Below are 24,197 nucleotides of genomic sequence, written 5' to 3'. Positions count from 1 at the left end.
TACATTTCTATTAGGTTTCATAACAGTAACATGTTTTGCCGGTGGTACATAAAGTCTTTCAATCAGCTGCAGAGACGGAGAAAAACAACCTGCAAAAGCCTCCTGATGCCATAAAGTCTACTGGCAGCTTGGCAATTCAGGTTAAATTTAGTCTGCAGGACAGGGGTCACTGAGGTCACCCAGACTGTGAAAAAATAGGGAATAAAAAGTCTTGTGCTGTAGAGTTTTTATGCAATGACAAAGCCACTCTCAATAGAGAGGTGGCAACCCTGCAGCTGGGAAAGGCACCCGGCTCGCTCCTGCCACTGCCTCCTGGCATTAAAAAAAAAGGAACAATGAAAGGAAAGGATTAAATTTGCTTAGATGAGTATCTTTTAACCCTTCTGCACCCTGTCTTTAGCTGGGCACACAAGGAAGGCCGAGCGGATATGGAGAATGGTAACAGACACGCACATCCTCAAGTCCTGCTCATGTGGAGCATGTCATGTTGAACTCACAAAAGTTCATGTCTCTCTTTACATGAGTGTTGAGCCACAGAGGTCTCTGATATTTACAGAAGTATGTTTTCCCTGCATTATATAAAATGTAAAATCCTTTTAGGTGTTTCTAGCATCAGGAAGGGAGCTGGAAGTACGTCACCGCCTTCCACAGTGTGTTTTGCCAGCAGGATCGGAGCTGCACCATCTGCCTTCAGGGGTGACTCATGGCTGGGCATATTTTCACTGACACCCTCAAGCCTGTAAGGCCTTGGTGCTGCTCACAATGGCAGAAACAAGAGCAGCTGGGTGGAAAACCTCTACTCACCCCGCCACAGCTTGAGACACGAGTGACAGGCAAAACACAGATGATAAATACCAACTGCTCCACCCCACTGCTACTGGTGTTTCCCTTGGACTGCTCGTTCCAACCTCCCTGCCATGGGCAGGGACACCTTCCACTATCCCAGGTTGCTCCAAGCCCCATCCAACCAGGCCTTGGACACTTCCAGGGATCCAAGGGCAGCCACAGCTTCTCTGGGCAACCTGTGCCAGGGCCTCCCCACCCTCACAGCTAGGACTTTCTTCCTAATACCTAATTTAAACCTGCCCTCTGTCAGCTTAAAGCCATTACCCCTTGCCATGCTGTGTCCTGTTCACCGAGCCACAGCACCAAGGCAGCAGAAGGTGCTGGTGGAGCCAAAGAACCTCCAGACCTCACCTCCAAGGGTTCCCTCTTGGCGAGAAGCTGCAGAGCTGCCCAGCAGCTCCACCAGCCGCTTGCCCACGGGGTGCCAGGAGGCGGCTTTTTATTATTTGAGGACTGCTCCTTCAGTGGGGAGCCTGTTGCAGGCTTTGTTCTGAGCAACCTCCTCCCAGGAGTGCAGCCCCAGTGCTGTGACCCCTGGCAGAGCCCTCTCCTCGACGCCTGGAAGGAAGGGCAGCGGGGCAGGGCGATGCCAGCACGTCTGGCCAGCGTGGCTCTGCGGGTCAGAAGGGCTCCTGCTCTGACCCCTCCTGATGCCATCTCTGCCCTGCTCCACCATCACCTCAATCAAAGAGCAGCTGATTGACTAATCAGATCTAAATGACACCAGGTCTTCACAGAGACCTACACAATGGCCTCATGAGAGGGCATGTGAGCGACTACAAACACAGGGAGGAAGGGACTTTGTGTCACTGCAACTCCCTTCAGTTCCCTACATCTGTTTCTCCCTTGGTGGCAATCAAGGCAGACCTTCCTCTGACTTCCAGTCTCAATTAAATGGCCAGTTTTATCCGCTTGCTGCTCACAGCAGCGTGTTTCTTTAGCAGAAACAGCCCTTCTCCCCCTGCACCTTTCACCCCTGGGTATCTCAAGAGCATCCTCAGCCTCTGCCTGAACCAGCCCATGTGTGTGAAGCAGCATTTCCTTCTCTGAGCCTTCAAGTTTATTTACCCTTAACTTCCCCGGGTGACTCTGGATCCTCATATTAACAAATATAAAGGAAAAAAAAAAAAAAAAGCAGCAAACTTTTGCTGTCCATCTCATTTCATCCTAAATCCCCCTTTCTCATGGCTCCACTTCCCTCCAGCATTATGCGGTGCTGCAGCTCCCACCTGACCCTGTATCTTCTCCCTGAATGAGGAGATCTTGCCCTCGAAGGAGCAAGCTGAGCCAAGCCGACTCCTGTGATGTTTTACAACAGGGTGAAGTGGTAGAGTGCCCTTTATGGTGTTTTGAAAGGAAATTGTACAGGAACAATGTCCCGAGCAGCGTGGCTATTGAAAACCCTTCACAAAAGGACTTTGCCACAAGAGGAAAAGCAGCTTAATCAGTCGAACTAATCACTGTAGGTGGTTGAGTGTCCCTGAGGGTCTGTAGAATTAAATATAATGGGAAAAGAAATATATCACAGCTTGCCTACGCTCCTCAGTGGAGCCGCCAACGGATATGGGACGTTCCCTGCCTGGCCCCGAGCCCGCCATGACCGTCCTTTGGGCTGTCTCTGTGCAGAACCACGCTCACCTCTGTGCAAGACCCAGGCCAGGGCCACATGGCTCGGCTGGGATGAGCCCCAGGAGGTTTCTCAGCAGCTCAGACTCTGGCTGGGCAGCCAGGGCAGGGATGCCCACCCCATGTGCTCACCCCAGATAACCCAGTTTTTGGCGTGGGCGTGAGCAGGAGGGTCAGCGGTGCTTACACAACCCTCCCGCTCCAGGAAGAGGAAACCGTCCCCGACTGCCACCCGGGGCTCTCCAGGGAAGGAGGATATTTCTGCCTCCCCTCAGCTCTGAATCTAATTAAGTCCAGAAAGCAACACACACAAAAAAAATAGTAATGCAGACTGTTTTTTCCTGATCGTTTAAGTGTAAGGCCAAGTTGACAGTAGGAAGTAAATAAATTCAGTCAATGCAAGAGGAAATTGGGGGACATTTCTGTAATCCTGTTGTTGAAGGCTGTAAGTATCTGGCACACACTGAAGGGAGATGGGATGAGCCTCTTCGCTCCCAACCTTTCTCCCCACGCATGAGCCAGGAGGACCTACGCAGACTTCAGATCCCCATGCAAGGGCTTTACGAAGGATGGATTTCCCAGGTGAAGAAACACCCCTCTAAAAATCCCATCCAACAGGAGAAGGAGGAGATGACATGAAACTCAGTCACAGTTAAGGGTGACTTCAAGTCACAGCCCTTTACCTGAGGTGGTCATGGTCCCCAAAATGACCTGCCTGGCTGGGACAGGCAGAGCAGCCCCTCATTGGCTCTGATCACCCCAAAGCCTGCAGACATACCAGCTGCACAGCAGAAGCACAAAGGATTCCCACTTTTTCTACTGAAAAGAGGAACTCAGATACCCCTTGCAGAGAGGGGATTGATTAACTCTTAGGTTTTTACTCCATCGTCTCCAAGGCATGGGTCTGTGCTTCCCTCTGCCATCCTCTCCTATCCTTGTCCATAGACAAGAACCACCAAGAGCCCTGTGAGGTAGCAGAGAGTATGCATGCACTGCTGAGGAACTTCTTTTCACAAGGTATTCAGTCTGATTTGACTTTTGGGTCCCACAAGATTGATTATGATGGCACAAACTTTTTAGGACTTCCCTAGCAACCTTTTCCTGGTCCTCAGGAAAACTGTCCCCCTTTCTCAGGACCATTTCACTACCTTTAATTAGAAGACCAGGACGTGGGTACAAACTCCCATCTTAACCTGTTGCAACTCCATGTATTCCATGTAAATCCTACATAAATTGGGCAATGTTTTTTATCTGTTTGTTCATTTCCAGGACAAAGGACACACCCAACTGGACCCTCCATTCCAAAACACATCATACCGGGATGTCACAGGAACTGGAGGAACCCTGTGCAACACAAAGTTGTCTTGCAATGCTTCAACAGATAATTAAGAAATAGTGGTTTTGGGAACTTTTTGAGAAAAGAGGAGCCAAGCTAAGCCCTAAGTGGCCCAAGGAGACCACATCCCAGCACAGCTTGTGCTCTGCTAACAGGGGAGGCGTTGGGCTGGGAAAGGTCAGAGGAGAGGACCTGAGAAATGGGTCTATTGTGCCCCATATCCCAGATTACTTTTTTTTTCTTGCAGGAGAGGTCCTACCACCATCCAGGAAAACTCTCACCTTCCCTAGAGGTGGTTGCCTAGGGGAGGTCAAACCAAGTGGCCTTGGGACATGTATGCCCCTGCTGCTCTCCTTCCATGATCCCAGCAAGTGGTGATGCCCTCCATCACCCTTATCAGGAGATGGCAGTCACACCTTATGACTCTAAGCCAACAGAGAACGCACCAGGTGTGGGATTTCTGCCAGGAGAGGTGGGGAGGGCAGCACCTCTCCCTGATCTCCTGCCCTGACTATAAGCTCTTTGCAGTAAGGACCTCACCACCTCCTGTAAGCTTTTACAAAACCCTGTGCAACCAAACCCTCCATCAGATGGTGCTCTGATGCTGATTGCTCTCATGGAAAATGCATCCAGGTTTTTTAAATAACACCTAATTCCCTCTTCATCCCACTCTTACGCAACAACTGAGGCAGGCATCCATGGAAAAATTGAATCCCAGTTTGGTTTGGGCTGGAAGGGACCTTTTAAAACCATCCAGTTCCACTCCCTGCCATAAGCAGGGACACCTTCCACCAGACCAGGTTGCTCAGGGGGCTCCATCCAACCTGACCTGGAACCCTTCCAGGGATGCGGCATCCACAGCTTCTCCGGGAAAAAAAAAAGACTTGTGGAAGGTAAAAGCCTCACACACGCAAGGAGTGAGCTATGGCTGCGTGCCCACGGGGTTGCTTCCCCGCAGGGGAGGGAAAGGTGCACGACAGAGACCTCAGGGTAGGTGAGCTGTGCTCCTCCACAGCGCAGTGACAGCATTTCCCGAGGAAAGGTGACGCGAGGGAAGCAGGGACAGGGGCTATTTATAGCAGGGCCGGACATCAGCACGAGGAACAAAAGGTGCTTCACTGGTCCAAGATGTGTCCCCTTCTGAATGTCACTGTCAGAGAGGAGAGGGAAGGCCTCACACGCTCTGGGAGGGAATTGGTATAATTTGTAAGACCTGCTGGAAAAAAACAGGCAGATTTCTGGGTACTAATGTGCTTTATCAGCTTTTTTACAATAGCTGTCCCGTATGAAGATCCAGCCAACTTGAAGGCCATCTACAGCCAGGTGAGGCCAGCTGGACCTGTGCACTGAGCAGGGGTCAAACTGGGGGCTGACACCTCGACTGTGCCTTATTTAAAAGACTGCTTTTTCACTCCAGTTTCCTCTTCACAGGCTTCTCACTTTTTGGAATTAAAATAAATACGTTTTTCTGTCTAAGCATTGATTACTGCATGTTCTTTCCATTTTGTTTCATTTTTGGCTGCTGAGGGCTGAAATGACCCCGTGTCTCCTCCAGAATGATGCTGGATTAGTTGGGTTTTAAGACCTTTTTCCTCCCATCCCGGGATATCATCCCAGCGCTACCTGATCTGGGCTGTATCTCACCCCGTCATCTTCCAACCCCAGCCCAAGGCAGTTTCTTTTGCTATCCCTCATTGCCATCTGTGCAAGAGGCAGGGGCGCCCCGGGGGGGCTGAATGCTTTTGTCTGCTGATGGTTTTTACCTGAAGGGACCAGAAAGAAAGAGGAACAGAAGTGCACACCTGGAGTCACCCCTACAAGCGGCTGGTTTTTCGGACGGGAGGGAAGAACCAACACGCAGTTCTGTGGTTCGCTGCAGCTTTGGCCGTGGGACTTCAGGCAGGAGACCACGTGGCTCTGAAGGTCTCCTCTCCCAAAGCATCATGCACTCTTTGGATGGCAGGATGCTCCAGCCTCCACTGGGATTTTCAGGGAACCCAGCCCAGTGCTTCAAGTAAACCCACTCTTGGCAAGCAAACCCACTCTCGTAACACAGCAGACCTCAGCTTGATTTTAACCATGTTTTGGTGGTCACAGGGCTGCAACCCAGACGAAATGAGGCCTTCCCTCCACCTCCCCCAAATCACAAAATGGAATTGTCTTTTAAATTGTGTACAAGAGAAAAGGAGGGAGCCCCAAGGAGAAGAGGACACACAGTTTCCTGCCCGTGAACCGCCCTGCCCCACAGAAGAATGTTTCTAGTATGCCTAAGAAAACTCTATTCAGCTGGGTTTTTTTTGGTCACTTGGTAAAATTTTGGAAAACCAAACCATGCATAGAGTTAACTGCACCGTGGCTGCTCTGAGATGCAATAGGGCAACCTGAGGACACACTCCAACTGCTATTAGGTATCTTCAGGACTTCACTGAAAATCCCTCCCTGTGACACCTCAGGCACGGATTGAAGCTCATTCTCGGAGGAAACATTGGCCACTTCTCCTCCTGTTGAATCGCCTTGCAAACTCACGGTTTTAGCAATGCTTTATTACCCTGGACGTGTTGTCTCAGCCACAGCAGAAAAAGTCAGCAGAAATTAAGTTGCAGGTAGTAACCACCTCCCTTGTTCCTTGATTATTATTTTCACATTTAACCATAGTCACGATTCCTATCAAGGACTCTAGATGCCCTTAAATAATTAAATATGCATTTTACATAATTAAATATCTAATTAAATTAACTCCATGGATTGAAATTACCAGTGCCACAGGAATTCAGCTGCCTGTTTAGAACATCCCCTCCTTCCCACAGACAGACAACTGAGGTTCACCGCAACCCCCTCTTAAAACCATACCCACTTTTCAGGCAACCCTGAAACTCAGCAAATTTTGCTTTTCAATAGAAAAAAGAGGAAGCAAAGCCCAAGGACTCAAGCTTTGCCAGATAATAGCTTGCCAGATGCCTATTGCAAGTGGGGAGATCTGGCTGTGTTGGAATAACTACAAGGGGGAAGAGAAGGTCCTTAAGATACTCCTGGAGCAACACAGGACATATTCCAGATTTAAAAGACAAATCAGAAGGATGGACAGACTGTGTCTTCAGGATGCCAGTGCTCAAATAAGGGTTTATATATTAATCCAGTGCTGACAGCTGCTCAACAGCAACCCAGTCCCAAGACAGTCCACGAGACAGTGCAGGAAGGCGCATGAAGAAGAAAAGACTTAAAAAAACATTAAAGAGGTTTCACCTACCTCCGGTCGTTTCTCCTCCTTCTGAACAGCTTTTTGGTGTGTGCGATTTCAGCTTCATGAGGCAATGGATGGTATCCCTGTAAAACAGAAGGGAAAGCAGCAATCAGCTCCAAGACACAGGAGGCACTGACATGGAAGTGGTCAGAGCTGGACAGAGCTGTGCACCCAGCTGTGAGCATGGTAAAAGGAACGGTTCCCATCCAAACATCCTTGCAACATCCCAGGCCATACAAAAGCAAGGTCTGGAAAACCCAGACTTGTTGCACCCTCTCAGGGCCCTCAAGGAGCAGTGAACGAAGTCATCTGCAGTTTCTGTATGGGAGAAACCACATGGGGCAAATAACTGGATCATGTACGTACAAATCCAAGTAGACACCACTGACAGGGAATTCACCTACTTCACACACAACTCTGGTCCACCCAAGCCACCCACTTTTCCTGGGATGTTTCCTTTGCATATTTATCCAAAACCCAGCTGTAAAAACGTGTGTCTCAGTATCCTTTTGGGTTTGAAGCCCAGAGGAGCCACAGCTGGCAGGTCTGTGCTCTTGTGCCATTAGGAAGGGAACAACCATGACACGAGCACCCTCCCGAGCCTGCCCACCATGAACGAGTCAACCCTGTGGGAAAGGACAGGAGGCATCCACCTTACTGGAAAAAACTGAGATGACAAGGATGTTAAGCGATGTGCCCAAGCCCAGGCTGAAGGAAGACAGATTTGGATTAGCTAATAGGAAGAAATTCTTTACCAGGAATTAGGAAGATATTCTTTACTATAAGGGTGGTGAGGCCCTGGCACAGGTTGCCCAGAGTGGCTGTGGACTCCCTATCCCTGGAAGTGTTCAAGGCAATGCTAGAGGGGGCTCTGAATAACCTGGTCTAGTGGAAGGTGTCCCTGCCCATGGCAGAGGGGTTGGAATGAGATGGTCTTTAAGGACCCGTCCAATACAGATCATTCTAGGATTCTGATTCTAAGCCAAGGCAGTGGAAGAGCTGTGTGTAACTCCAGCTGCTGTCTTTCCAGTGTCCTCTTTCCACTGAAGGTACCGACTCTGACGTGCTACGTTCATCTGATAAGGGGGATGCTGTGTTTGCCATCCAACTATGGGCATGATGAGGCTTTGTTAATGCTCGCAAAGAGCTCTGAGGTTCCTGGATGAAAGGCCCTGCATAAGTGCAAAGTATTATTTATCTTCCAGGGACCACAGAGCTGTCATAACCACAATGAATTTTATTTATGCAGTATTGTACTTCCCCAGCTGGCAGTAAAACCCCGTAAAAGTCGCTCCTTTTATTTCCATCGCAATCTATCTCAGCCTGGAGCTCCAGCCGCTGCTGGTGAATCACCACACATGAGGGGCCTTGAGGGAGCAGCCTGGGCAAAGGCAAGGGCTGGGTGGGGATGCATCTCATTGAGCAGCAGGTTTGTGACACTGGCATGACAACACAACACGTCGAGTTCAAAAAAAAGTCCCTTTCTCTTTCGCATGAAGAGCCTTTAAAAATTACAGTTCATTTTTGTAGTGGTTACTGAGATAATAATATTTTGAGTTTCTCTGGTGGAAGATGTAATTTAAGGAGAAAGGTTGCTGGGGGTGATAATGAGCTTAGGCATGCAGGTCTGAGAGGCACCACTGAGTCAGAAGACCATCAGGGTTTATTGTGACCATCCGTCCTGACCATCTGCAAAAAGCCTGGAGAAACTGCCACTGCAGCAACCCTACAGCTCCCATGGCAGCTGGAGCCTTCCCCTTTGGAGTGCCTTTGCTCCTCAAGACTTCAGGCAATACAGAACCCACCAAGCCAAAATACAAAGCTATGAGAAAATGTCTGAAGCAGGGCTGTGACAATGGTGAAGGGTCTAGTGGTGAAGCACATGGTGGGACTGTTGGGGCTGCCCTGCGCAGGGCCAGGAGTTGGACTTGATGATCCTTGTGGGTCCCTTCCAACTCAGCATATTCTAGGATTCTATAATAGCTTAGAATCCTAGAATGGTTTGGGTTGGAAGGAACATCAGAGATCATGCAGTCCCAAACTCCCCCACCATAGGGGGGGAGAACTTCCACCAGACCAGGTTGCTCACATTTATAATTGAGGGCTGTGGTTTGAGTCTTCCTTCCTCATCACCTATTTTCCCAATCATTCAACTTCACTAAATGTACAGGAGGGGCTTAATATCACCGAGACCTCTGTTCCCGTGAAAAATTACTTGGAGTTGGCCAATGGATACCAAAGTCAAGGAGAAAAGGAAGGGGAGGAGTAGGCACACACAGCCCAATCACATCAGCCACATAGTTTAGGAAATGAGGCTAAAAATAGTACAATAATCAGCGAGGCTGTTTCTAATGCTATATTACCACAGGAGGCTGAAGCTTGGCGTGTTTTTAAGGATTTAAGCTTCACTGCAGACACACGTGCAAATACAATCACCTTGGAAAAATGAAACTATCTCCGCAGAACATAAGGACCAATTTCCGAAGCCCTCATTAAAGTCTCTGCCCTTTCCAACCAGAAGCCGTGTGTACAGTGGTGCATTCCCACATGTGCTCCTTTGCAGAGAATCCCCACGCTTCCTCAGACCTCTACCCACCAGCAGGTGATGTCAACGGGATGAAAGACGAATTAGCTCCATGGGAATAAAGCTCCTAATCCAAGGAGCACTCCTGGACACTGCCTGTGCCTGAACACAGGAGAACTTCGTGTCCCCGTTTGGAAAATCAAACATCTCCCTTCTCCGGCCGAGCGGTTCCCTTCCTTAGTCCTAGTCATGAGACAATGTTTTGGAAAAAAACAGTCACCGATCCCTACTCTTGTCTATTTTGGTGCCTAAACAGAGCTAAATTTGGAAGGCAGAAAAGTTGACTTTTTTTTTTGCGCAGCGAGCTGATGTAAAAGGAAATATCAGCAACTTGTAAGGAGGGCGGAGCGGCCAGAGAAGACCAAAGGTGATGGGTGGGTGGGGACAGGCCCGGATCTCAAGGGAATGGTGAGAGCTTTGGCTTTCGTCTCGAGGCTGCTTCCCACCATGGGTTGTGCAGGACAGCAGTGGAAGTGCCTTCAGTAGAGCCAGCTCTCTGAGGACAGCGTGGGTCTGAAACGCACCTTTCAGCCTTACATATTCCTCAAGAAGCCAAAATCTCTGAACATTTCCCCAAAGGAAAAGTCTCTCGAGGGAGAAAACCACCCTCTGCTCTGCAATGGGTCTGTGAGAAGACCCACACAAGACAGACAGTTTTTGATCCTACTTGGGTAACAGCCACCATCAAACTTGAGGTGCTCAGCGTTTTCACAGGCAGGTTTTCAGCTCCTCAGTGTGCAGCAAAGTCACATTTGGTCCCTTTCCCACATGGGTTTTACTTCGGTATTTATTAGCAGGTGGTTGGAGAAGGTAACAAAACAATTTTTCAGAGCTGCTTGTTCTGGAAGTGAGGGGTGTGGGAAAAGCAGAGTGCAAGCAGCCCATGGTCACAGGAATGATTGCTAACAGGGGTAATTTTCAGCTTTGGAGCTAAACACTCTGTGGTTTACACGGTGGGAAGCTTGGAGCAGAACCTGAGAAGCCCACGGGACTTCTAATGCGTGTAGGTTCCAATTTAAATCATAAACATACATGCTACAACAAGAAAGGCCAAAAGCTCTGGAAAAGAAGGGTTGTTCAGGAATGGTCTGCTCCCCGGGCCTGTTCTCAAGAGATAGCTATGCTGTGATGTGCACACACACTGTTAGATCTTCTGGGGGAAGCAACTCTTGGAGAAGGTGGTATCTGGCAAGCTTAGGTGAGCGCCATATGGCCAGCTGGCACACACCAAGGGAACTCTGTCACCTACCGGAATTGCTGCAAACAGAGGTCAGAGGGAGCAGATCTGAAGCCCATGTGCATGGTTTTATGTGCTTTACCTTCCTCATAAAGGTGTCTGTCCTTCATCCCTGTCCACCCATCTGTGGGAATCCAGAAAGCTGGCAGCCTCCTCTCCGCTGCCCCAGACCCATTTACATCAAATTTTAATGAAAGAACAAATAAAAAAAGCTTTCACAATCTCACTGGCAATCTGCAGCAACCCAAGAACCTCCACCTCTTCCTCCATGGATACCTGCTCCTCCCCAGCAACAACTCTCTGCTGATCCCACCCCACATCTCAACCCAGTAACCTGCAGGATACTGGCTTGGGAGTGACACGAGGAAGAGGGGCAAGAACAAAGGAGGGAAATGGTTGGCTTTAGTGCTACCCTGCTAAAAGAAAGAGCTTTGCTATCATTCTTCTCATGCCTCCTTTGCAGCAGCAGCATCTGAAGAAGATGGAGCAAGGCACCAGCTTTGCCTCCTACAGGTGATGGTAAATTGGTAGAATCCTAGAATGATTTAGGTTGGAAGGGACCTTAAAGACCATCTAGTTCCACTATCCCTGCCATGGATGGGGCAGCCACAGCTTCTCTGGAAAACGTGTGCCAGGGCCTCACCACCCTCACAGATAGGAATTCCCACTATCCCATCTAACCCTGCCCTCTGGCACTGGGAAGCCATTCCCCTTGTCCTGTCCCTCCATGCCTTGTCCCCAGTCCCTCTCCAGCTCTCCTGGAGCCCCTTTAGGCCCTGCCAGGGGCTCTCAGGTCTCCCTGGAGCCTTCTCTTCTTCAGGTGAACCCCCCCAGCTCTCCCAGCCTGGCTCCAGAGCAGAGGGGCTCCAGCCCTGGCAGCATCTCCGTGGCCTCCTCTGGGCTCTCTCCAGCAGCTCCACGTCCCTGTGCTGTTGTTCCCAGGGCTGGAGGCAGCTCTGCAAGGGGGTCTCACCTGAGGGGGCAGAGGGGCAGAATCCCCCCTTCCCTTGCTGCCCACGCTGTAGGATCAGCCCTGAGCACGGGGGGTCTCAGTGACAGCACATATGGCTGGGGCACATCAAGCCTCTCATCCATGAACATTCCCAAACCACAGGGAGATAAGCAGGAATGAGGCAGGGGAGGTTTCTGCCCCTGGTTCTTCCATGACCACCCTGAGGCAGCAAATCACAGCAACTCCTTTGGCGTCTGACAACAACTGCCTTACAGAAGGGAGGGTCCCATCTGGGACCAATCTGCACCCTCCCTCCTTCTCCACTTCTGAAGTTCAACAGCTGCCTGAGGTGGATGAACTTTCACAAAGACTCCAGAGGCCACTAGAGGTTTAGGTTCATTGCTTCATCCCCATGGTCTTCATGTCTAACATAGCCTGACTTTCACATGTGAAACACCCCAGAAAGCAACTGTCTTCACTCACACCAACTTATTCAGTCCCTTGCATAAACATTCCTAGGCTGTGATGGCAAGCAGGTGAAGACGCCTGAATTGGAAACACCAACACTGAATGAAACCCTGAGTGTGAGAAAAACAACTGGACTGATGGGAAAAAACAATGCTCTGCTGAGGAGAAAAGGAAGAGAAATGATCCGACCATACCACAGGATCAGTCCGCAGGAGGTTTATCTGAAGAGCCTTTTGTGCCCTCAAGAAACATCCGCCCTTTGCTTATCTTAAATGGTTGCAGAAGGCCTGAACCGAACAAACAGGTTATTAGGCCTGAGGTAGGAGCTGGGAGTTTCGCTGGGTTTTATGGCACACAAAGTTCAGGGTGGGATTTATTTTTCTGGGGGAGTGGGAAGGGTGAGGTGGGGCTTCGGCAGCCCCGAAGACGCCCCATCTGCCTCTGCAAAGGCAACAACAGCAATACCAAGGTTGGAGGGAGCATAAAAAGATAAATATATTGTAATTCCAGACATGATCAGCAGAAACCAACCCAGTGAAATGCAACACCCCATGATAAGGCTTTCATCTGCCTCTAGGATGGATTATCCATAGCAGGAAAGTCTGGGAGAGCACAGAGCTGCGGATATATTTAACTTGCATTAAAGTTGAATGTGTGTACCAGTCCCATAATCCTGGTGCCTGTGGGGTTGGATGTGCCAATATCCAGTACAACCATCCCAGGTATGCCATTGCACATGAATTACTCCTCCACACCAGTAGCATCCCCATCACCTCTACCCACCCAAGGCCAGCATTTCCAGTGGGGGTGATTCTAGCGGAAGATGTCCCTGCCCGTGGCAGGGGCATTGGAAAGTGATGGGCTTTAAGGTCCCTTCCAAACCAAACCTTTCTGTAATTCTGTGATTCAATGATATACCAACATCTGTAAGTCCTGTGGGCACTTCCAGCAGAGCTATCTCCTCAGAGGCCGCTTGCCTCTTCCCCTTCCAGGAATTCCCACGGCTCTGTGGTCCGTCACACGAGGGGACTCTCCTCTCTCACACAAGGGGAATTTTTTACCTCTTGAAAGGAGGGAGCTGAGGCACAAACCAAAGCCTTGACCTGGTCTGGAGGCCACGGAAGGACACCAAACACTGTCAGGAAGCCACACAGAAATTATTTCCTTTCTGCAAAAATGTTAAGTGATAAATCTTTTCCTTCAAATTGCAAGCTATTCATTTTTTCCTGGAAGGGGCTTACAATAAGAATTGCTTCTGAATAAGGAAGCAGTTGGTGCTCAACATCCATGGAATAGAAAAAACCCAACAATTTTACAAAATACTTCCCACACAAGATAGAGGGCAGGTAAATCCTTACAACACTTGATGGTTGTGGCTCTTCCATCCTTCCTCACCCACAACACAGCCCACATGGGTCCCACAACCTTTGAGGACACTTTATTCTCAGTCACTGGAGCCAGGGCTAAATCAAACTATAGGGATGACAAAAAGGAACTAATTTCCAGCCACCCAGGAGCAGGAAAACAAGCAAAACTCTCCCAGCTTTGCCACCACTGATCCAACAAGTCCCGTGGTGGAGAAGGGACCTCGACAGTAGGATGTGCTTGCCTGATGAATCATGCAACATTCCTCAAAGAGGAGTTCAAGGACCATTTGGACAATGCGTTCAGGCACAGGGTGGGATTGTTGGGGTGTCCTGTGCAGGGCCAGTGATCATTCTGGGTCCCTTCCAACACAGGACATTCTATGATTCTAAGTCATTCCATGGGAGATGTCCTGGTTTGGAGGATTTCCTGATTAACTGCATCTTTGGGGAGTACCCCATGAATCACAGACTTCCATCAAAGGTTGAGCACGTAGCTGCAGCACACCTGCCTCACACCTGAGCACCTTAAAGGGGACTTTCTACCCATCCCAAAAAAAAAAAGGTAGGAGCACAGAGAAGAGACAGCTGTGGCTGTGATCAGGACTGTCACAGCTAAAAATCACTCTCTAGTTATCATTAAAAACATGCCCCCTATTCCCTAGAGGGCTTCCCCCTCCCACATTGCCCCAAGGACACAACCTCCTAGATTCCCACTTGCTCAGTGTTAATGCTGTCCCTCTCACAGAACGATGGGTGTTTTCATGAATTTCAGACTCTACACAAGCAGTCCCAGACCCCAAAAAAGTATCATTTAGATCCTTGTTTTCCCATCACCTCTCCTTGGTGTTTTTACTGGCTCCTGGCAGAGAGCAGACACGCAGCTAGAGAGAAGGCAGCATTGAAAATGGCACTTAAACACTTGGTAGCAGCTAAGCTGTCCCACCTCGTCCCTCTGCAGCCAGCTCTGGGATGACACAGAAGACTCAGAGAATGGCAGAACAACCCAGCATGAAACTCCCTGTGCGGGGTGAAGGATGCAAATGCAATTAAAGCATTAGAATAATTAGGCAAAGCATCCCAAGTGAAACATAACCTGAACCCTCCTCAACGCCTTCTGCTGATTACTCACAGTGAGTTTTCCGGGGTCTATTTTTAACTCTCGGCCCCTAAGCTCCTGAATTATACATAACTCAGAGATAATAAAACTTTAAAAAGCAGGGCAAAGTCTCCTAGGAGGAACTACCTCTGCCAAGCACACACGTACACACATCAGCACAACCAGGACGGGCAGGAGGAAAAGCCCAAGCAGTGCCACCAAGGCCCCGCTAAGCCACGGAGAGGGGGACGGGCTGGAGACACTGCTGCACTGAGACAGGGTGCTCCAGACACTCCAACACGGACACACGGTGCCATAGGAAGAGTATAAATAACAGACAAAAGAAATCCCCTTTTGTTACCAGAATCCGCAAATCCCAAATCAGCTACAGGCTGACTTAGGAAACGGAGTTTTTTTCCCATGTTATAGCAAAATGGGAACAATACTTTGCGAAGTGGAAGTAACTCTAATTGTTTTAACTGATGTTATTTTAGTGTTGTTTAGGTTTATTGTTTATTTGTATGTGTTTCCTCTACCCTGGTCAGGCTCAAAAACAAACTGTACTGTCAGCAGTAAAGCATCCCATCCATAAATAAATACATTTATCCAGTAAGTATAGACATAACCACACCATTGCTTGGAGTCCCTAAATGCAGAATATTTAAAGAATCACTAAAATAAATCGGGCTGATGACCTGGGCTTGCTTTTCTCTGGAAAAGGGAGCCTTTTTCAACTCCTATTGGGAGTAAATACTGCTTATATCACTTGAGACCAAGAGGCACCAGACAGGCTGTTTGGTTTGCAGTTTGTCCAGGTAACCCAAGCTCATCCTGAGAAAGGGCTGTTCTACTCTGAAAAGCTTTTCCTACATTTTCCTTGGCTTGCTCTGGTTTGGGGGTGAGGGAGGAACTGCTTTAGCGGGGACTTAGAAGTGTTATGAGGTTGCTATGGGAATATTTATAACTAGAGCTATTTCAGTCCCTCTGGGACCTCACATTTCTTTAAAATACGCTTTTCCTCTACATTTTTCACCCTCCCCAGTCTGTTTCTTCCTGGTACCTTGTCCCCTTCAAAGCCTACCACCCTCATTTGCGCAGCTGGATGTGCTGCTTGACCACGGCTCTCCAGCAGGGATGAAGCAGGTAGGTGGGATGGCGAGAGGTTCCTTCCATCCCTATCCACCCTCAGCACCACCCCACTGTTCCTTGGTGGTGGTTGGTGTCGTGAGGAAAAGACCTGCAGGTAGAACAGGGACCTCCTTGATCAGTTTTTAAGGCGACCTACAAACAGATCCCAGGGAGTTTGGGACCAGAGCCCAGGTCACCTCTAAGCTGTTGAATCTCTGTGCAATCCCCAGTGTTGGCACAGCCTCCTCTGGCCAGCTGTGCTCGAACCTCAGCATCACTCCTGGCAGGTGATAAGGGCTGTACCCAAACATATTTTCATTTAACCCTTACTGTTAACAAAATACTGTGTTTTCCACGTCCATCTGTTCAATGCCCCAGAACCAGGCCTTCAAAAAGCTTCTTGTGGGTGGACTGGGGTTTCATCCTGTAGGAACTTCAGATCATCCAAGCTCCCAGGATTCAGGACAGCAGTGCAACAGCAACGAAAACCCTTTATTTACAGAGTGACAACTTCACAGCTTTACACACGAGAGGTGGCTTGCCTTTTTTAAAAACATCTGGTAGATCCAGGGAACTTGCTCACTGCTGAGCCCTTGGCACTTCCCCTTGGAAGCCATCCAAGAGCGTGAACTTTTCCAACACCCTAAGATCTCAGGCAATAGTTAATAATTCAATGAGCATTTTTTGCCATTATCCATAACACTGTGATCCATGCACTGCTCTACCAAAGTAAACAGGAATTTTGGCATCAGCTTGAACAGGGTCATGGTGGTGGCACCATTGGTGCCACCAGTGGACCATTCTCAGAGGCCTCCATGGCTGAAGCGTGGTCCTTTCCTTCTCCAAGTCTCTTGCACTGTGCTGGAAACATTTTCCCACAACAGATATTCCTGTTTGCAGTCGGTAGAAGATGGAGCCAATGCACTTTCCCCAGGATTACACCACAAAGAGATGTCTTTTCCCCTCTCTGAAGTCACTGCTTAGTCTAGTTCAGCCCAGAGAGAGTAAGCAATGATCCCACATCTCAGCCACCCCAGCTTGGAAAATACCCCAACATGCAAATCCTATAAAAGCCTTCTTCTCCCCTTTGAAAAACCCCATTCCTTCATGGGAGTGTGGGCTGTGCAACACAAGGGTTTGACTTTCTCCTTGTCAGTTTGCACCTGGGTAGAAGAAACTGCGTCTTGGGTGTCCTTCTGATCCCTCACAGGATTTTCCTTTTATGCTTCCAGGGTCTAAGATTCGCTGCTGCTGTAATGGGTTTTAATGCAGGGAAAAGCAGGGAAAACATGAAGCACTTGCCACAGAGTATCAATAATACCACATCATAAATTAATTATGCTGGTGGTTTTTCACTGATATTTCGCAGACCTCTGAGAGCCACAGGCTACTTTGAACAGTAAAACGAGGATGAGTAAGAAAAGCATGTTTGTAGCTGTTTTACAAATGTGGCATCTGGAAATGGATCTGGCATCTCCACCACACACACACACACAAAATAAAGTCCTGAAAAACTCTTTTCTATTCAAAAGTTGCTATGGGACAGGCAGCAAGATGACCATGACCGTTCTCCTGCACCTCGAAAAAGGTTGAACCTCAGCCATGACAACTCCAAAGACACTGGCATCGTTCAAACATCAGCTTTCCTGCCACAGAAAGCTAAGTTACAGCTGCTTTTGTACTGACTGCCAGGTGCTGGGGGAAGTCTCTTCCATTAATTTCCCATTGGTTATGAGGACACACCTTCAGGTGTTTCATCAGAACCAAGCAGGGACGAGAAAGATTAGACTGAGATTGGATATTGGGAAAAATTTCTTCACAGAAAAAGGCTGTCAGGCCCTGGCACAGGCTCGCAGGGCAGTGGTGGAGTCACCATCCCTAGAGAGATTTAAAAGATTTGTAGACGTGGCACTTGGGGACGTAGTTTAGTGGTAGGCTTGGCAAACACGGGCTAACAGTAAGATCTGATGATCTTAGAACTCTTTTCCAACCTAAACAATTCGACAATTCCCTAAGAATCAGCATCAAAACTCAACAAAACAACACAGCTCCTGGACATATTTTCATGTGTTAACTGACCAACACTAGAGACCTTGCTTACTGGGATGTCTTGCGTCATCACAGCTTTTTCAGCTGCTTTCTAATCTACTTGATGCCCTCCTAACTGGCAGGACTGGGCTTGTATGACAGGCTTAGCTCCAGAAGCTGGAGAGGGTCTGAGATAGTGGCCATCAGGACCAGCATGGGCAATGAGCAGAAAGGGGCACAACAGGAAAACTGGAGATGCCCTGTGCGATGAGCAACTTGGAAGTGGACATCAAACTGCTTCTTACCAGAGAGACGGTAATTCTGGCAACCAGCACATCCCCTATGTCCGTTCAGCTGGCTCCCTTCTCTGACCAGGACTCCTGCCCATCACCATCAGCACCACACCCATAAACCTCCCACAGGCACTGTGCCTTCCCAGAGGCTTTGAAGTCACACAGGGACCCTACAGCAGACCCAGGTTGCAAAAGATACACTCCACACTCACCTGGATAGCTCTCCTGTGGCCTTAAATTAGGCAGACAAGTATCTCACTGGAAGTGGTTTTAGATATCCTCGCTGGCATTCTCATACAGATGAAGGAGGGTAGATCAAGATTAGATTAGATTAGATTAGATTAGAAAGAAATTCTTCCCTGTGAGGGTGGGCAGGCCCTGGCACAGGTTGCCCAGAGAAGCTGTGGCTGCCCCTGGATCCCTGGAAGTGTCCAAGGCCAGGTTGGATGGGGCTTGGATCAACCTGGTCTAGTGGAGGGTGCCCCTACCCATGGCAGGGGGTTGGAACAAGATGAACTTTAAGGTTCCTTCCAACCCAAAACATTTTATGATTCTATGATATTGCTCTTTGCCCACTTCATAAGCACCCATGCACGAGATGCTAAAGGCACACGGGATCCTTCCCCCTCCGTGCATCTCTGCTGGGACCAGAGACAATCCAGCAGGCCGGGATCTCTCAAGCCTGCCCTTCCCAAAAATAAGTCATCAAATGTCTGCAACTCTGTGCTTGGCAGCCTCAGCCTTTCTCTCCTTATCACTGCCAGAAATTATTCATTTAACATCCATGGCCTTGCGCCAGCAGGAGCGCGGCACGAGGAGCAGAACTGTCTCCTCCGCTCCTCCTGCAAACCAAAGCAACAAAAGCAAGGCTCTTCCTCAAGAAAAAAAAAAAAAAAAAAGGAAAAAAAAAATTCCCACCAGCTAAGAAAAGCTGGAGGTTAATATAAATTCCATGGGTTTGAGGGGGAAATGGAGCTGCATTCAAAGACTCGATGGCTAACCACGCTTCCTTCGTCTGGCAACTGCCCGCTCCCCCGGCAGAGTTATTGAGGAAGTTAGACGAGTGCTGTATTTGTTCCAGCTGCAGATTTCCCTTAACCCCTGGTACTGGTGTTTTCAGAAAACACAGATCTTCTTTTCTGATGGTGGCTTTTCATTTTCGTGCGTGCCACGTCTACAGTTATTAGCTCTAAGCGCTGTCATTTGTAGATTAAAAATAAAGAAAAAAAAAACCCACTGCCATTCTAAGAAGTCCAGGCTGGATGAGCAAAACGGGGGATTAAAAGAAGGCTTTCAGGAATTAGCTTGGAACAGGAAAGAAGAAGATAAAGCCATTATAAAAGCTTGGGCTAATACAGGAGTCCTTTTTGTTGTGTTAATGCAGCCGAACAAATTCCTATGAAGATTTATTAGTCAGGTCATAAAATCTGTTCTCCTTCCTTTTCTGATGATAAAATCAAGATTATTTTCCTCCACTAACATGTTCCTTTCTCTCAATTAAGAGGGAAAAAAAAATGGCATATTTTTCCAAGAGCCTGTTCGAGGTGTACAGAAGGCTGCAGGTGAGGCTGGTGTCCTCAGAAGGAAGAAATACAGACGCTGAAATTCAGGTGCCTGTTTAGAGACCACACCGTTTGGATGCACAGCCCCAGGTCTGTGGTACCCAGTGCTGAATCACTTGGCCAAGCTGGAATACACAGCACTGTCCCCCTCCACCACCCCAGACCTGCTAGGACACCCACTGTCCCACGGAACTTCAGTCCAGCAAAGCATTTACTTTATGGGAATCTGCTCCTAAGTCTACTATTTGCCTTGGACCGCAGCCAGCCAAGCACTTAGGCACATGCTTAAAGTTAAGCACAAGAGTAAACAGATTGAAGTCAGGGGGACTTAAAATTAAGCACATATTTCAAGGATTTGCTGGATAAGGGCCTTAACCCTGGTGTGCAGCGTTTAACTGGGATGATTCCCAGCTGATTAGCTCCCCCTTTTCCCCAACCTCCCCTCCATCAGGCCAGGCAACAAACGGTTTCTGTTTTGCCACCACGCTGAAGGCCTGGCTTTAAAGAAGCCTTGTCAAGCCTCCAGGCAAAGCATGTCTTTCTTTAATTATACCTGCCTGTGAAATACCTTCCAGAAATCCCCACCCAAACAAAGCCTCAGGAAAGGAAATAACGGAAATTCTTGATGGTTTCCACGGGGGAAGCGATCCGAACCAGTGAGACAAGGCGCACGTAAGATGAGGTTGATGACTGCTCCTACTGTACACAACTCCCAGCCCAGAGACACTCCTTACAGCTCCATCAGAAACTCCCAGCTACCCCAGGCTTCATCTCCCAGGGCAGGAGCCCCCCTTGGACTTGGACCTGCCCCCTGGATGTGTCTCTCTGCACGTGTTAAGGTCTGAAAAGTCATTCGGTGGATGCTCCTGGTAGAAGAAGAAGGAAACCTACAGGACTGGTTTTGTTTGTTTTGTTTTGTTTTCATTTTTGCTTGGGTTTTGTTTGTTTTACGTTTTTGTTTTGGTTTGTTTGGTTGGTTTGGTAGGGGTTTTTTTTGTTGTTTTCCTATGCCCTTTTATGGGCTTTTAAACTTTATTTCAATTGCATCTACCCATGCTAGGGACCTCCCCACACCTGGGAAGGTCTGGCAGAGGGAAAGCCCTCTTGGCACGGAGGCAACCCCTCCAAACAGGCATTACAGGCAAGTCTTGGAAGACATGGACAAAACAGACAAGCAGATCATGAGAAACCTGGACAGAAAGATGGAGATGTTCTGTTCATTTCTTCACATACAGGACTCCTCTCAGCAAGGAGCAGCAACTTGCCTAGACTTGACAGTGGGCTAATGGAACATCATAAAGTCCCACTCCCACTCCTTGCCTGTCCCCATCCAATTCACTTCTAACAATCCTCTGCTCCACTTACCCTCTGCTCCTGAACAGTCAGTCCTTTACACCAGGGCATTGACCACTGACCCACCTGGGTTAAACACAGCAAATAACCAAGCGCCTTTGGCAAAGCACCTGTGAAAGATGCCTGGATTACTCCATCCAAACTGCAAACCACTCTAGGTGATCACCAAATGATCCATTTCCAATGCAACACATGCAGAAACACCTCTGCATTGCCACAACGCCTTTCATTTTGACCCTTTTGGGCCTCATCTCAGGGAAGCTACCTTAGACCTCCCAGAAGAGCACAGCCACCAGCTGCTGCTCTGCTGCCTTGCCCTTCCTGAATCAACAGCTCTCAGAAGTTGAGGACTGGCAGAATAAATTCAAGTCCTGCCTTGTATGCAAATTGCACCATGAAAAGACATGGCAAGGAGAAGCCAAACAGGGCAGCTTTCTTCTCCTTCAGACAGGAATGTCAGGATGGTCAAGTAGTCACAGAGCTCCACCTCTGGCACAGCAGGTTCCCAGCCCCAGGTACATTTGCAACCCTCAGAGCTACTTGTACTCTGTTTTTTCGGCTCCACTGGCCGTGGGCAGCTTGGGCACTAGTTCTTTGGAACAGCAGCAAAGGAGCTGTGTATTGGAAACCTGTCACACTTCACCTGCCCTCCACCAAGGTCAGCATAGCCCATGTTATAATCATTTATTACTCTGCTTGGAAGCACCACCATAATCCTGAAGCTAGACATTGTGTGCAGGGATCAGAGAGCACCAGGAAAAAAGCAGCATAATACCAAGGCTGAAAGAAGAACCCACAGCTCACTTGCTTTTACCTTCAAACATGGGCACTTGTAAAGGGAAAAAAAAGAGTTTAGGTAAAAACAATCTGTTTGCCTAAGCACTTACAAACTGAACTACAAAGCAGCCTTCCTTTCAGCTAAAAGACCTTGTAGCGTGTGTAGTCCCAAAACTGTGGCACTGCAAGAGGGGTGGGGGTGAGACCCTGAATTCCTCCCTGGCCATGACAATTACAGAGTCACGGAATATGCTGAGCTGGAAGGGACCCACAAGGATCATCAAGCACAGCCCTCAGCCCTGCAAAGGCCCATCCCCACACCACGTGCCTGAGAGTACCATCCAAACACTTGTGGAGCTCTGGCAGCCTTGGTGCTGTGCCCTCTGCCCTGGGGAGCCTGTTCAGTGTCCAACCACCCTCTGGGGGGAAGAACCTGTTTCTAATATCCAACCTAAACCTCCAATGACATAACCACACCATTCCCTTAGGATTTCGGGCAGGACACGGGACATCTCTCTCCCATCTCCACTTCTAGGGGTTCCGCTCTGTCTGACAGTTTTCCATGACCATGTGTTGGTCTCGCTTCAACTCCCAGAGCACTTGCTGAAGAAGAAGAAGAAGAGGAGTTTCCACCCACCCACACTGATGATGCAGACGAGGGGAAAGAGGAGCTGCCGGCGCGCTCTTTGGATCATGTCGGGTCGCACGTACGTTTGAAGTTGGCCACCCAATTCTCAGCAGCCAGGAGCAATCTTGTAACGGCTACTTCCTCCACTGCTCCCAGGGCTGATCTTCAGGAAAGCTCTGTAGTGCGAGGAAATCCTGGCCATCGCCACCAGAGCGTTATCGACACAGCAAGGAGATAATAACGACAGGAACCGCCTCGCGGCGAAATCACCACCGTGATTCATGCGACTGCCTGGTGCCAAAGTCCAGCGAGCTGGGACACGGCGGCAGGAGGGTCACACATGCTATTAGCTGGTTAATCATGTTAGGAAAAGAAAAAGGTGGGTTCCTACAACTTGATGAGCATCACACACTCTCCCTCTGGGGAATGCATCAGATCTTCAGCGTGTGATGTGGATTATTGCTTTGAACTTGGCTTCTCCTTCGGGAGGGCAGGCGGTAGCTGGCTTGGTAGATACCACCTGGAAAGAGGATCACCACTGGGAGAGCTGTGGATTCATCAGAAACACCACAGAACCCACAGCAGCCCTCTGATCCGTGCACAGCCTCCTCCCCAGAGAGATGCAGGTGGCCCTAATGACAGATGGGGCTGGCGGGCACATTGCTGTGGCCCCACAGCACTTCTCGAAGGTCTTTTACTCCAGGGATTGCTGGCTGAGACCTTCCTGGTCTGTGATGTGCATCTGAGGAGTAGAAGGCACGTCATTAATGGTGGTGGCTTGAGAAACTGGGTGCTGCCAGGTGGTGGTGAACCCCTGCAAAGAGCACAGCGTGCCAGGCAGCCGTGCCTCCTTCTCCTCCCTTGCTGGAGACCTTACACCTGCAGCACGCAGGCTGTGCACCAGCCCTATGGGAGAAGCAGAAATTCCCCATCGTGGACAAATTGAGGAATGGAGGAGCTGAAGGGCTGGTGGCACACAAAGGTTCAGCTCCCTCGGTGGGGACCTGGCCACTTGTGGAGCAAACGGCAGGGAAGATGCTGACGTGGCACCATGAAGGAGCCACCTAGACATGGTAAGGGGACGGATTTCCCCCCACCATGAGAAACACCCATCGGTACCTTCTCCAAGTGTTAACAGCACACCAGAAATAGAGCCCCTCAGAGACTTCATTTTGTTCTCTCTTTCTTCCTTTTTTTTTTTTTTTTTTTTTTTTTCTTTTTTTCTTTTTGCAGGATTCCTAAGTTCACGGACTCTCTCTCTTTAATGTCACATGTGTGGCTCAGGTCCCTCAGGCCCCAGCAGAAGCAGCCTGGGATATTTGCACAGACCCCTCACAATGGAAGGAAGAGGGTGTAGGAGGGAGGATCAGGCTGCTGACCCCTTTATTGTTCTTGGGCCAGAAGAAAGCTTCCTCCTGGCTTAAGAACCGCGGCGCTGAAAAAGTTTTCCAGCCAAAACGAGTCAGATGGAGTCACTGGGTGGTGGTTTTTATTATTTTTTTTTTTCTTTCTCCTTCCCCTGCCTCCCCCTTCGGTCAAGCGATGGGGAGTCACAGGGTTGTGCTCCATTCACAAAATACCTGCTGCACATCACGTAGTCCTTCCCCCCGACGGTGGGGAAAGGCGCTGTAACCCAAGCAAACGAAAATAAACCATTTTTTTTTTTTTCCTTTCT

The 24,197-nt window shown here is 49.0% G+C and overlaps 1 protein-coding gene across 3 annotated transcripts in view; it reads right to left on the bottom strand.

The window, feature by feature from the left end:
- CTIF (cap binding complex dependent translation initiation factor) overlaps positions 1-24,197 on the bottom strand; it is a 144,483-nt gene that overhangs the window by 59,062 nt on the left and 61,224 nt on the right. For all 3 annotated transcript variants that reach the window (XM_027896878.1, XM_027896879.1, XM_027896880.1), the window contains one exon: positions 7,056-7,132. In XM_027896878.1, the coding sequence (XP_027752679.1) occupies positions 7,056-7,132 (77 nt within the window). The remainder of the gene's footprint in view (positions 1-7,055; positions 7,133-24,197) is intronic.

Source organism: Empidonax traillii, unplaced genomic scaffold, assembly GCF_003031625.1.
Source record: "Empidonax traillii isolate 1590-97213 ecotype Southwest subspecies unplaced genomic scaffold, ASM303162v1 scaffold519:size850040, whole genome shotgun sequence".
In the NCBI taxonomy this organism is placed as follows: domain Eukaryota; kingdom Metazoa; phylum Chordata; class Aves; order Passeriformes; family Tyrannidae; genus Empidonax; species Empidonax traillii.
This window is presented reverse-complemented; position numbering and strand designations above follow the sequence as displayed.